Raw genomic sequence first — 15253 nt, forward strand, 5'->3', positions numbered from 1 at the left:
TTCTCCAAGTAGTTGGGAGAACTACTTGAGAGAAAAGTAGGAGAAAATGGAAGATGAGGTGTGTCCTAAACTCCTCCCAACAACCCCTATTTATACTAAGGATTTATGGGGGCAAAATAGTCTTTTCACCCTTYCAAGTTACATACTAACTAGAAAAGTACTTAAATCAAACTACAAATTAGAAATTAACTAAAATTAGTCTTGTTACATATCACTAATCAGTTCAAAATACAGCAGAATACAGCTTTAGAAAGCTTTCAAAAAGTCTTCCCAAGGGTCATGTCACTTCCCCAAGTCTCCTCCATCTTTCAGTCAAACGTCAGTTCATGCTACCACATTTCTACAGCATCAAACTGCTCCAATCTGTCCAAAATGAGATCAATTTTAGGTCAATTTCCACAAAACATAGGTTCCTCATTTATCTTAGCTTACAAACAGAGAAAAGAGATAAAATGACTCAATATTTGGGATATGAAAGCAAAATAACCTATCTAAAAGAGAGTAAAAGGGTATTTTACGTACTAAATACTTAGTACGTATCACTAACTTATCCCACAAATGTACCACACTTGGATAAGATATACTTATCCGACTCAATAACTTGCTTATAACCACATTTATTTAATACACCACTAGAAACTAAGTTTTTCCTAATATTAGGAACATGTATTACATTCCTAAGATTAAGAGTATTTTCGGAACTAAATACTAAGGACACAGAACCACGACCAACAATCGGAGTACTTGTATCGTCTCCCATGTAGAGCACCCAACCATCTTCTACCACTTTATAGTTGTTAAACCAATGGTGATCCTTACATACATGGCTCGTCGCCCTCAAGTCTATCCACCATGCATAATTATCATCTTGTACGTACAACGGCTCGGGTCTTAATGGTACGTAGTATATAACAGAACTTGTATCATTGTTAAAGTTCATACCTTCATGAGGTTTTGGACCTTGACCTTGAGATCCTTGTCCAGAGGTACTTGCTTTATTCTTTCCTCTTCCTACATGACAATCACGCTTCATGTGACTCGGTTTGTTACATTTCCAACATACCAGTCTTGGTTTCTTGTGGTATCCTTTTTTGTGGTCATCTCTTTTCCGTTTCTTTCCTTTCTGGTTTTTCCCTTCTTCCACCATATTGACAGATGATGGACCAGGAAGTTCCTTTTCCTTTCCTTTGCCACTTTCTTGTACTCGTAAAGATTCTTCAATACGAAAATGGTTGCCAAGTTGTACAAGAGACAACTCTTCCTTTTTGTGTTTAAGCATATGTTTCAAAATCCTTCCATGAAGGGGGTAATTTGTCAATCACACTTGATACAACAATGGATTCATCCATTTGCATCTTGGGTTGTTCAAATTGTCCCAATATTCTGAGAAGTTCGTTATATTGTTCCATCACAGGTCTAGAATCCACCATCTTGTAGTTATTGAAATTACTTACAAGAAATTTCTTGCTCGAGGCATCTTCTGCGATGTATTTGGATTCTAGAGCGTCCCATAAGTCTCTTGCAGATTCACTGTTTTGATAAACATCAAATAAGGAGTCAACCATACCGTTTAAGATGTTTCCTCGACAGATATAGTCATCGTTCTCCCATTTGCTTCGGCGCCTAGTAATCTCCAGCGTTTCATCTTCATGGAATTCTGGTGCAGGGGAATTTAGAACATAAACAACTTTCAGAGATGTAAGTAGAAAGTGCATCTTCTTTTGCCAACGCCTGAAATCATTCCCTTCAAACTTTTCCAGTTTGCCAAAGTTGGAACTCATGTCTCTAATAGATTTTGCAGCCATTGATATTCCTTCAAAAATTACAGATTCTGAATGTTAGATTTCTAGGGATTCAAAATATCAATAAACTTGGATAATTAATTGGATCGTGTATGGAACACTTTCCAGAATCTGTAATTCGACCCTAGAGTTACACTGATTCAGATTTGAGATAATCCAATAATTCAATCCGGATTTCAGGCATATCCAAGATTAGTAAAACACAGAATACCTTGTATTATGTTTGTAGAGACAAATTTGACAGAGAAAAACCAATGTATGTTTTTCGTATATCTTTAGCAAATATGGAACATGGTATATATAGAATACCAAAAGACACACCTTTCGGGAAAGGTGTTAGTTAATTCGGTTAACTAACCAAAAGGTGTTAGTTAATTCGGTTAATTAACTAAAAAGGTGTTAGTTAATTAAGGAGGGAAAGGCTGCATCTGTTGGGAAAAGACGCATCTGTTAGGAAAAGATTTGACGATTCATTTCACTTGGAAATAAATGATGCAATGGTTCAACATTCCCTTGACCCCGTATTCCCAAGTTCATATTAGCTTATCCGAGTGTGCGCTCCACACCTCCGAACTCGAATTGTAGCCAATACTAAACTCATTTTGTCTCACATTAATCTTGACTACACCAAATGGCTAGATGACACTAAAATCACCAACATCCAGTACCTCTCTATTTATACAGTGGAGCTAACCTTGACAGGTTAAATACAAATACTATGAAGAACTTGCTAAAACTAATACACCAGACATCACCAATACTATCCTCCGAGCATTATAATCATCAGATAGAAGCCATTTGCTAGTATTCCTAATCCTACCATTTCTATATCGCTACTCATTGACACATAGAATCCACAAGTCACAACTGCAATTTGTGCTCTCTTCCTTTTACTATAATACTTCCTTTGTGAAGCTCTATCTTGATTTCCAGGAAGAAAATGTATTTTTGTTTCCGATATACTCTAATTATTCATCCCTCCAAGATTGAAATAAGCAGCGAAATACAAGTGATGTGCTGCTTGTTCAAATTATTGAGGATGAGAGTTTCAGATGACGTTAAAGCTCAGTAGAAAGCGTTTCATATGTACAGCTATTGCAAAGTTACAGATAGGTGGAGCAGCTGGACTCTGCAGATGACTGGTCTGGGCAGAGCATTGTATTTTTACTGCTTTTCTTTGGTTGACTGCTTTACCAATTTGGATTAGATTTCTGCTTCTCATTATTTATCAAGTTTGGTTACTCTGGGTAGTAATCAAAGCATTTAAGATCCTTCTAGGACGTTAGACAAGTCAAAGAAATGTACCAATTACCGCAATGTCCAGGTCCTCTGGCATGTACCATCTATACCTTCCATGGCTGCAACACAAAGTCCAGTACAGTAAGTGAAAGATTTAAGAGTCACACATCAGTTAGACTTGGACCATTTCGCAAACTCTAAGACTAATCTTATGGGGCTCCACATATTCTCACATGGTATCAGAGTCACAAGGTCTACCACTCTAGGGCAATATCTACTCGTCTAGGTTCCTCTAGATACTCGGCGACAATTTGTGCTCGTTTAGTCTTTGTTGTAGGGAGCATTAGAGTCCCACATCCGCTAGACTTGGACCATTTCTCCTCAATATATGTTGGAATGTCCCTTCTATCTGTAAGTGCTCTTGTGGAGAGTAACCTAATGGGATTCCACATATTCTCACATAAAGCAATGCCAGGATATCTAATGAAGGCATACAAGATACTGCATTCCCCTGAGAAATAATTTTTTTTTCTTGGCAGATCAGTAAGCAAAAGCATATACAGAGCATGACAACATTAATATGAAAAGAATGAGGGAGAGGCTCATAGCTGAGCTCTGAATTCTTTACCACAATGCTTAGGAATTCTGATATCATCTACTATGTTTCTCTTCCAAGCTACAGGAGAAGTTGAATAAAGAAGTAAAAATGACTGCATCTGGAAGACTAAAGATAGCATCGAAAAGACAGCCAGGCTCTGGAAACAATATCATTGAAAAATAGTTCGTTTTTTCTTGACAGATGAGTAGGTGGAATCAGATACAGAATGATGAAGAAAAACGTGAAAATGAACGTGGATCGTAGCAGTTCCCAAAATTCTTTATGGGGATGTTACTTAATAAAGCAGAATAATGGCACATTTTTCTACAAGTAAAATGCTTCCTTACCCATTGAACTGACACCATACCAAGGAACTACAGAGCTGCATCTTTCGAACTGAGATGTGAAATCTGCAATATTCTGGTAAGATCCATCCCAAAGAAGCACTTAAAGTCTTAAACCCTCCAGTCACATTATTTGCTGGTTTTTAGTCCCTCTTACTAGTTGAAAAAGAATACGTTAACGAGCCCGGTTAACCACCCTATCTGAGAACTATCAAGCTTAGCAGTTAATAATTCATCTAATCTGTCAATCAGCTTTCAGATTTCACTAAAATTATCTACATATTATAAAATTGCAGAAGCTCTAAAGCTAAAAGATGTTATCCAGTTCAACTAAAGACTATTTTGAATTTGGTACACCTATTTAATGACTATTTCCAGATTTTCCAGAAAAATGGTCACTGCCCTGAAACTTTTTTTTCTAACCTTGGGTGTACCGTCCAACTTGTGTGCACCTCGATCAATCCTATGGTACCCTGAAAAATGGTCACTGCCCTGGAACTCTTCTGGTCATGAGACCACTTTCATCAACAAAAATTTACAATGCGGTAAAAAATCCATGACATTTCAAGAAAATCTAACTATATATATATATATATATATATATATATATATATACACAAAGACCCGCACATATATATACACATTTGTGTGTATACTGTATGCATACATCAATAGATAAGCATCTACGTGTATTAACATATACATATTCATGCATACATATGCATGCTAAATATCCATATAAATACATATGCATAATCTAAAAAATATAGAGAGAGAATGAGAGAGAGAGTGTGTGAGAAAGTGATTTGGCGAGATAGAGAATGGGAGAGAGCACTAGGGGCAATGCTCGATTGCTAGATCGGGCACGATTCAACAAGAATCCAAATCTCGTTGGTAATTTTAGCCCGAAGATTAGCAGGTCTCTTCCAAGAGGCGTGGTTTCATTTATGTTCTTCAACTTCCGAAAGGGTTGGAATGCAAGTCATCTTTGGAAGATCTTCAAAATATATGGTAACTTGGTGGATATCTATAAGGCCAATAAAAGATTGAGAAGAGGAGAAGAATTTGGTTTTGCCAGATTTACATTGCAGGGGGAAGTTTGGTCTCTTGGTCTCTGTTGAGAAGACTAAACACTATCTGGATTGGGGGTCACAAGATGAGAGTTTTCTTAGCTCATGATAGATCGAAACGCCAACCGCTAAAAGTGAAGGAGAAAGAAGGAAGGATAGAAGGTCGGTTTTTTTTCCAAGGCTTCAGATACGGAAGGTCATACGTTCAAGTGGCCAAAGGTATGAGAATTCTAGGGTGGAAAGGAATGAGGAGAAGAAGGAAGGGAGTTCGGACAAAATATTCAAAGAGAGAGAATGAAAGCATCCCAGTGAGAGGAGAGAAGGATGGGTCTGCTTCTACTAAAGATGATGGCAGCATCTGCAAATTGGAGGTCTCATTTCTGAATGAGGAGTACCTTCGATCTAGCGTCATGTGTGAAACTAAAGATTTTTGCTCTATTGAAGAAGTTAAGTCTGTTTGTGAGGAGGAGGGCATGGAGTTCCAATCCATTAAACTTCTAGCAGGCTTGAACTTGTTATTGAAAGTCAATAATTCTGCTTCTTTAGAGGTGTTATTGGGCAATAATAATTCTTCGCCGAAAGAGTTGTTCAAGTCGGTTGCATTATGGCATGGTGAGGTTATTCATCCTAGTAGGTTATTTTGGTTGGAATCTCTGGTGTTCCTCTTCATGTTTAGTTGGATGAATCCTTCAGAAGAATTCCTCAGGGCTGGGGTTTGTTCTGGATTCAATTTCTTGGCAACATATACAGATGTTTGGTTATCAGTATACATGATTACAGATTCAGAATTAACTCTCAGTTCATTTAACAGTCTTTTGATCCATATTCCTTCACATATACTATACCTAAAAACTAAACTTTGATATCCCTCTCTCTTTGTTGGAAATGTTTTCCCACTTCGGTTTATCCTTCGGTTGGGATCCATATGAGTTCCTGCACGCTTGCTCCCAAGCATCCAGTTTCTTTTTGCATGTCTAGATCATACATTCTTTTATGATAAGTCTATACCATCCTTAAATCGGGCTACTTCCTTGCCTATAAAGCATTTGAGTGAACCATATTGAATGCAAGAAGTTTCGTGAACCAAGTAACCTCTACTGTGTCATTTCCAGCTCAATAATATCATTTAGATAGACAATGAAAATGACTAGCTTTCCTTCTTCATAGAACTTGACAAATAGAGGATGGTTTGTCTGGCACTAAGTATATCCATATCTCACAAATGTTTTAGCAAATTCTGTCAAACCAAGATCAAGAAAACTATTTTAGGCCAGGCCATACAATAACTCTTTCAGTTTACGTACTAGTCTGCCATTGGAAAGATTTTCCTCGACTAAGAAATTTCCATTCAAACATCTTCTGGATCACCCATAAAAGATGAGTCCAAGTCATACAGTGGGCGGTCATAGTTCAAAGTGAGTAGTAACTTAACTTGTATGGTATTGAGTTTAAAACCGAAGTAAAGATCTCCTCGTAGTCAATACCGTATGATTGAGTGAATCCCTTGGCCACCGACCTAGCTTTGAACATGTCAATATTTCCAATTGACTTGTATTTGATTTGTGAAAATCAGTTACAACAATAACCTGTTTTCCTTGAGGCAGTTCAGTGAGAATCCGTGTGTTACTGTTCCCAAAAGGTAAAGTTCATCATTAATTGCAACTTTCCAACCTGAATGGTATTTGGAATGTGAACTTGATCAAGAATTGAGACAAGAGCTCTATATGTAGGAGTATATTCAGCACAGGAAACATACTTTTGAATAAAATGATTAATACATGTTCATACACCCTTTTGATGAAGCAATGGACGTATCAAGATCATCAACAATTGAAGTTACTATAGAATCCTTACCTTTATAATTTTCAGGTATAGGACCTAGTTTAGTGGTATGAGAATCCTAAAGTAATTTCCAAATCTGTATAATCACATGAGTTGAAAACATAAGGATCTAGAAACCTCAAGTAGATGTCTATTTTTTTTTTCTGCTACCCCATTTTGTTGAGGGGGACACAAGAATTGACATGAATGCTTCCTTAATAAAAAAGATAAGGACCAAGAATGGAGTTGAAATATTCTTTTTCATTGCCTGTCTTGAGGACCTACATTTTCATTTAGAATTGAGTTTGAATCATGGAGTGAAAATTAATAAAATATACTTTCAATTTCATGTTTTTGTTTCACGAGAAAGGTTCAGGTGGTTCTAGTGTGATCATCCATGAAGGATGCAAATCATCTAGCAGCATTAATATGTTTCACTCTTGAGAGTCCCAAGCATCACTGTGTATTATGGCAAAAGGATAGGAAGGTGTATATGGAAGAGTAAGTGTAACTGTGTAACACCCAACGTTCTGGCTCCTTACCAAGACCGAACAAAGGGTATTAGCAACCGAGTTCATAGCCATTCATATATAAACAAGAAAAACACGTGAGCGATTAGATTTCAAAGAAACATAGTTTACTTTAAGCCAAACATTTCACGATGGATCATAGTTACAAAGTACATACTAAGCGCTTACCCGGTTAGTGTTTGATTGCCCCTTAATAACTGATCTAAATATACCTAAACTTTCGATTCAGCTTACGGTGTTTTAACATCAACTGGATAGCAAATCCAAATTCGAACATATTGTTATCCTTGTTTTTAGTTATCGAGCAAGAATACAATATCCGTTTAGTCTTGATCTCGATAATACATTAATACATAAAATTCCTTTTATATATATATATATATCTTAATATACGTTTACACATATGAGTACGTATTCATGTATATACATTATCGTCTTATCTTTGAGGCCTAGTAATGAAGTACAGGACATACTACTCCTTTTAGTGAACCAACGTTTCCATAAAACTTCTAGCCCCGGAAAATGGGATGCTACACTAAGCCTAAGGTAAACGTGTCAAGCATGTTTTACAAGTTGACACGCTTGACAATAACAAAATTTGGATCTTGTACTGATAAATGGTTTTTCAAGAGAGACAAAATTTGGATGTCTAACACATAAGTGCCATAAGAAGTTCATTTGAGGTACAACCATAATATGGAAGACATTGTAATGGAATACAAGCTGAAGTTTGAACTCCCTTGTTTAAGAATGTAGAGACCACCACTTATTTCAACACTGCTAGTCACCTTCCCCGAATACGCCATTTGAAGTGCATAGAGATTAGTAAAGAATTTTGTCACACAATTGAAATCTTGAGTAAGCTTTCTCATAGAAATTAGATTAATATCTAATTTTGGAACATAGATAATATATTAATTTTATAGATCTAGTTCCAACCAGTTTTCTTGTAGGATAAATACAAGGACTACTACGGTGCAAATTTATCAATGTGCACCATAAAACATTTATGTATTGTACCTTGATGATTCAATACACTAACATGTAAACCGTCTGAGGCATTAGTAGAGGACATGCTGCTCATTATGATTAAGATTAACAGCATTTGGTGTTGTACAACAGTGGTGGCAGGAGGATGAGACAAGCTTAATGTTGTTGTTGGTGTACAACAGTAGTTATGTTGCTGATTTCAGGAAGCAACAACGAGAAGACTAGAAATAGCAAAGTGTGAGTTAGCCAGAGAGAATGATGGTTGGAATTAAGGTCGACAGCAAGACCGATGACATCAAGTCTAATGGTAGGAACAAGAACCAAGAAGTATCATGCCGTGATAGCAAGTCGTATTGCAGTTTACGGCTCTAGATCGCACAAATTCCACAAGCCTTGGGGCACTGGGGGTACCTTAGAAACGATTACTTCCCCTCCTAATTAATTTGAAATGAATTCTTCATTAGATTTGTTGCAGGCTTCTCATATGTAGGAAAACTAGATAAGATAGCTACTAATTTCCAAGAAACATTTTAAAGAATGTGAAGCATGTGTAACCCAAGTACTCAGGAATTGTATGAGGAAGGCCCAAATAACATTATCAACATTATATGGTGAGTAGGCCCCATGAGATGGTTGAACCAACAAACTGCAGCAGAACATACCTAGGCACGAGACCTCATCTCAAGGCCATATCAAACTAAAGCTCTGATCGGATTTAAGATGCAAGCTTATGTTAAAGCTTAAGCAAATAATTAGCATGCCAAAAAATGGCAATTAGCTATATGCTCGTAGGGACATATGTGAATGTTAGCTACAAGAATAAAAACACAGGGAAGATGAGCAATCTCTCATCCTTGCACTTTGAACTATCACAAACCTACATCATAGGCTTTCAGGTCCTGACCATGCTTCTTTTTCAACCTAATGACAGGTTAAGGAAGAAATCAACAAGAGGAAGTTACAGAAGAAATCAAGGTTCGGATTTGCTGATTACATCTCTTCATGTCTCTTTCAACTTGACGATAGTTGAAGTTTGGCACATAGTTTCTCACACATTAATATACGAAGAAGCAAAATATTTCCAATTCAGGCTGTGAAATATATAATACATGCCTACTTTAACAGCAACGATATGGATTTTAGTAACAAATTTGTAGTGGAAATGGCAATATCATCGTGTTAAGACTACAAGCAATCAAAAGGGAACTACCTCAACTCATAGACCTCAGTAGCAAGTCCTACGGAAATCACTAGCTAGCCTAGACATGAGTTGACTAGTGTTGGGACAGAGCCTTAGGTTGCCTTCAATAGTGCAATAGGTGATAAATAAGAGGTCTATCGTAAACTAGGGATGAGGTGAACATATACCCTGCCAGAGATAATTGTCATAGAAAAATACGAGTACAAACTCTAGCAAATAGAAAAACCATGACGTTACTTCCCTACCCCATCCATCTTATACTTGCTCTAAGAGACGTACTCATCTTCATGCCAAACACCACTCATCATATCAATGATCAATCTACCGCATGTCAAAGATCCTGGTTCCTCATCCAACAAGGCTACTCATTACATGCTCTTGTTCTTATCACAACTTCTCTATCCCCTTTGGCATGACAACTCAGATCAATGGACTGAAACTGTAACTTCCTCTCCTATGTGTTATTTTACATGCCAAAACAACAATAGAGGAGTCTACACCTATAATCGATGCAACCTTTAAAACCTTGAAGATTTGCTCCATTCTGTATTCCCTCCAATCTTTCACTCTTTTCTGGAAAACACAAACACATATAAGTACGAAAATTGGGAACGTGTTTTAAAATCCCACCCAGGCATATTGAATCTCTACTTCTGCATCAGCTTATACATCATTAATTATACTTTTACAATATATAATAGTTGTAAGCTCCACCAACTTAAATGTGAACTCATACAAACCATAAATTTACCTATAAGATCAGGAAGCATTTATTAACATGTGAGAATTAGAACTGGTTTAGATGCAACTCATCTGAAAGTTTTGAAGCTAGAAGTAGGCCCCTCAAACTAACCTCCTTTAGACATATCCTTAACATACGGATCTTGTTGGCTATTCATTAACATGCGAATCCCATTGGTTACTCAGAAGTGTGCATGAATAAATACAAGGTAAATAAAGTGCACTGATACATAAATAGAACTTGCAAAAGCAGGACTTTAAGAATACAACAATGAACATGTTGAGTTATATTTTCCCTTAATCGCAAAGATGACCCCAAGATTTAGTTATCTTCACTTGAATGCTATCACGAAACCAATAATATTTTTTTAATAAGCAAGTACGTAAGTTTAATGTGATTGCTACATCTTCTAGGCACACATGCACCATTAGTACTGTAATCATAGAGGTTATTTTCATATTTGAATATGGAGGTATATCTCCCATGTAATGTAAATGAGAGCAGACTATTATAAAAGAATATCCAACCCATCCAATATGATATTTGTGCTTTGTTAATTACATAGGAAGTACAGTCCCACAGACGGTAAAGTTCATGAATTTTTGGTGCTATTCGCTATTGTCCTGCTTATGTAAAAATCCCAATAGGCTAGTGAGAAACATTTAAACATTCTTTAGAAGCTGATATAAAGCCATGAAAGTTAAAGCTTGCTTTTCTGATAAACTATGAACAGGTTACCCAAAAGAATATTATTATACTTCTAATGTTTCCATACATACAACAGGATCACCAAAAGAAGTTAACTGCTTATCTATAGTGTATCGATGAAACGAACAGGAAATGGATGGATCATGTCAGTATTGCTTTGATTGGATGCACCCATGCATTGAACATTCGTTAGTTGCAATTTGCAACAGTAGAGAAATGGCTTAGGTACAACAGAGGAAAAAGATCATAATCTTTTATCTTATGCAAAATATGGAGACTATTCTAAAGATGATCAAGTTTTACATGCAAGATTTCTATATTGTCTACCAACCAAAAACTGGAGATAAAAGCAAAACATTGAACAAAAAAACAGTCCAGAATCTATAAATATCATATTGAAGGTTTAGGGAGGAATATATTGTTTTATACAATAACAGACTCACATCTTAACCTACAAGGCTATAACAAGTTAGCATGTAAAATAAACCTAAAAGACATGTCAATTGTCATGGCATGCACATACAAAGATAATGAACAACTTTTTGCATTATAAGATAAGAAAAGCTGAAAAATATCATGTCATCTTAATTTTTATAGAATTTTCAACAACTTATGATCGGTCATATGTATAGCATGTATAGAAAAGAAATGAAAACCAGATTCCTTACCAAACATACTTGAAGCAGAATTTTCTATGGTGCTGGAGTGTCAATTTAATCTTCTGTCATAACTTTTTTCCTTTAGCAAAAGCAAAAAGACCCATAAAATTGCCACAAATTATCATCTAGCTATCAAATCTGCACGTAATTGAAACACATATAAATTTCTCTTACTATTTTGTTTCTCAGAAAATGGAACAAACTTTTCTTAAGAATTTGTTTCTTCAAAATCCATCATATGCACTCATGATTATTTGGATGCTTGTTGCTTTGAACTAGTTATGATGAGTAAAAGATATCTTTGCTCAATATATACAGTTTTGGCAAAGGGAGGCTACAATGCTAAAGCAACAACTACAGAACCTGCAAGAGAGTCATAGGTAAATCTTCTATCTTGCTGACACTCTTAAGAAACACACATGCATATCTCGTCAACATAATACAGTAAATAGCAAAGCATCTTAACAAACAAATGCCTATTACAAACTCTGTTCCCAAAGAAAATAGATTACTTTATAACCTTTCATGGTCCAAAATGAAGAGTCCTACTCCAAATTGAACACAAATTAGTTCCTAATTGGCATTGCTCTTTTATTAAAAGTGTTATTTTATGAACTTGTATATAAATTAAGGTAACACTTTAATTGAAAATCAGAATATTTTTTCTATTGATTAGAAATCTACAAGGTAGAGTTTTAATAGATAATTTGTTTCCTTATTGATAGGAAAGATAATTTACAGGACCCAACTTGTTGGTGATTCCATCAAAGCTTGGTTTGAAAAGTTCTTTTGAAAAGGATATTAGCTACTTGCTGCACAGTTGGAACATATGGCATGTATTTCATTCCATTTTCTAGCTTTTCTTTGATGAAGCGATGTCAACTTCCACGTGTTCAGTTCTGTCATGTTGCACATGATTATTAGCAATAATGGCAGCCTTGTTGTAAGAATATAGTTGCAATAGAACCATCTAATGGAAGTTGTAGCTCCTCCCACACTTGTTTGATTGGCCATAGCTCGAAACTATGCTTCAACACAGCTTAGAGACGCCTACATTTTTCATTTACTTGGCCAAACAACTAGATTTCCCCATACAAAATGAGTAGTATCCACTTACACATCTTCTATCGATGACTAAATCTGCCCCAGCTGCATTGGTAAATACTCGAACAGATTTTTAAGCTCTCTCACAGAAAAGTCCCTTTCCGAAGATCCCTTGAGACATCCATCTTAGAATGCGGTAAAGTGCTTCTAAATGAACCTTCTTAGGAGAGTGCATGAATCAGCTTAATCAAGTTGACAACGGAAGCAATGTTTGGTCTTATGTAAGACGAGTATATTAACTTTATCTTCCAACATCAACCAGATAACCTTGAATGTCGTTAGAGTTTCTGATTGAGATGTATAGGCATGTCAGTTGTCAGTACATCAAAAAGAAGATCTAGAATGTATTTTTGTCCGCCTACTATGGTCCCCTTCTTTAATCGTGCAATCCTTGGATCTCAAATGCTCAGGCCAGACTTGACTTCATGTTGTCATTTTCTTCGTAATCAGCACGTGTAACTATGATGTCATCTACCTATATCATTCGAACAATAATCTTCTCATTTTTCATTTTTTTAAGAATGAGATGCGATTCGTCTGGCCTTGAGAATATCCTTGACGTTTCACACCACTTGTAAATCCTTCAAACAAAGCTCGGGGTGATTGCTTCATACCATAAATGGCCTTTTTTCAACAAGCATACTCGTGATCCAAACTCAGTCTCAAAGCCTAGTGGAGGTTCGGCAAAGACTTTCACTTTTCCTTCCACGATAACATTCTTCACATCTAGTTGCCAATATAGGTTTACTTCACCAGATAATAAGAAAACCATAAGCAATCATGGTATGCATATAACCTCCAGCACCATGATGAACTTTCCGGAAATAATTATATGATCATTTGACCTGGCAAAGGCCCACCTCGGTTAACGATGCAATTGAAAACTAAAATAAAAATCCATAGGTAATCCTTCATGAAGGGATGCTAAACAGGTCAGGAATATTGTTTTGACCACGGGATTGTACTGGACTTGACAATTAGGCATATGATGGGTGAAGAGCTTTCTGGTTTAAGTGTCAGAGACTTACAGGGTTTGGAGAACCAACTTGAAATGAGTCTTCAAGGTATCCGTGTGAAAAAGGTTTGAAGCTACTACCTCCAAATGATGTACTTATTAGATAGCTATTACTATTCCAAAGAACAGTTGCATTATGACAATTACTTAATTCGCAGGACCAACTTCTCGTTAATGAAGTAGAAGAACTTAAGCAGAAGGTCAACCTTAAACCTTGGAAACTGATCAGATCTTATGGTCTAGAGAAAGTACCGTCAAGTAATCAAACTTGTTTTGCAGGGGAACTTCATTCACCAACAAAACATGGAACTGCATGATAAGATAAACCGAGTTCGAGAAGAAAATATGGGATTGTATAAGCAGGTATTTTGTAAATAATTAAAGCCAAGTACCTCCTGGCACTCTTGTCACTTGAACCAAAAAGTCCTTTATATCTCAGGTTTATCCAACAAGGGATGTAGATGCAGCAAACAAGAATGTGACAAGTGCACTAAGAATAACAGAGGATCCACATGCCCCCATTCAACTCCAGCTTTCCATGCCACAGCAACACAACGCCACTGAAGCACGAATGCAATCTACAAATCTGTCGTAATATCTCTTGCGTTGTGTATTGTCAAATTTATCTTTAAATTTTCATTATTCTATATCTAGTATCTTGATCAAACAATTACTTTTGAAATATTCCTGCAGATTATAACCTACATCAGATAGATGTATGAACTGGCAGAAGTTTATCCTTATTGAAGATGTGTGCCTAGTTATTAAGTTTATTTCATATTTGTGACTGATCTGCTGACCGCAGACAATTCAGAAGAGAATGAACAAAGTATGGACAAAATTGATGGGAACAAATTTGGCACGTGGGAGGTGACCAAAGAAACCAGATGCCAACATCATGTCCAGAATACAAGTAATAAAAAGAGATGGTCAAAGAATTGCATGAGTGGGTGTTATTGAATTCCATAGATTTGTACTTATTTTTGAGCTTTTTGACATGAAATTAGGACACTCGTACTTGGTTTGTGGTACTCCATGAAAGGGGATGTAAATAGTTCTCTCTTTGAATACCGTATAACACTTCTACCACAAGAAAATCCTAAAAAACAGATAACAAGGTGATATTGAAGCATGCACTTGATGAACTTATACAGTAGAAAGTAATGCTCATCACCTTAAAAACATGAAAAGAAAAACTTCGAAATAAATATGAAGAAAGAAGGAAAAACATGTTCATATGTTCAAGAAATCATGTGTATCATTTATATGAAAAGGAGAAAAGATATAAGATTCCATTTGTTTTTTCCATTTTCCATTTTGTGGTGTCACCACCCATCTTCTTCTCCTTAAACAGGGCCAACAAAGTGAATATGCTGAATGGAAATAAGGAATTGGATACAAACAGCAACCCAAGATCTAGATCATATACA

The 15253-nt window shown here is 36.2% G+C and overlaps 1 protein-coding gene across 6 annotated transcripts in view; it reads left to right on the top strand.

Moving 5' to 3' along the window:
* LOC112509355 (MADS-box transcription factor 27-like) overlaps positions 1-14909 on the top strand; it is a 30244-nt gene extending 15335 nt beyond the window's left edge. For 3 of the 6 annotated variants that reach the window (XM_025114278.1, XM_025114277.1, XM_025114279.1), the window contains 6 exons: positions 12023-12084; positions 13790-13889; positions 13982-14023; positions 14103-14186; positions 14263-14414; positions 14517-14909. In XM_025114278.1, coding sequence (XP_024970046.1) covers positions 12023-12084; positions 13790-13889; positions 13982-14023; positions 14103-14186; positions 14263-14414; positions 14517-14523 — 447 coding nt within the window. In that variant the 3' untranslated portion in view covers positions 14524-14909. Of the gene's footprint in view, positions 1-9325; positions 9370-12022; positions 12085-13789; positions 13896-13981; positions 14024-14102; positions 14187-14262; positions 14415-14516 lie in introns of those variants that run through there. The other 3 variants (XR_003068823.1, XM_025114281.1, XM_025114280.1) reach the window with 3 other exon arrangements.
* Positions 14910-15253: the final 344 nt, after the last annotated feature.

This window comes from Cynara cardunculus, assembly GCF_001531365.2.
Source record: "Cynara cardunculus var. scolymus isolate 2C chromosome LG 3, CcrdV1, whole genome shotgun sequence".
Lineage (NCBI taxonomy): Eukaryota > Viridiplantae > Streptophyta > Magnoliopsida > Asterales > Asteraceae > Cynara > Cynara cardunculus.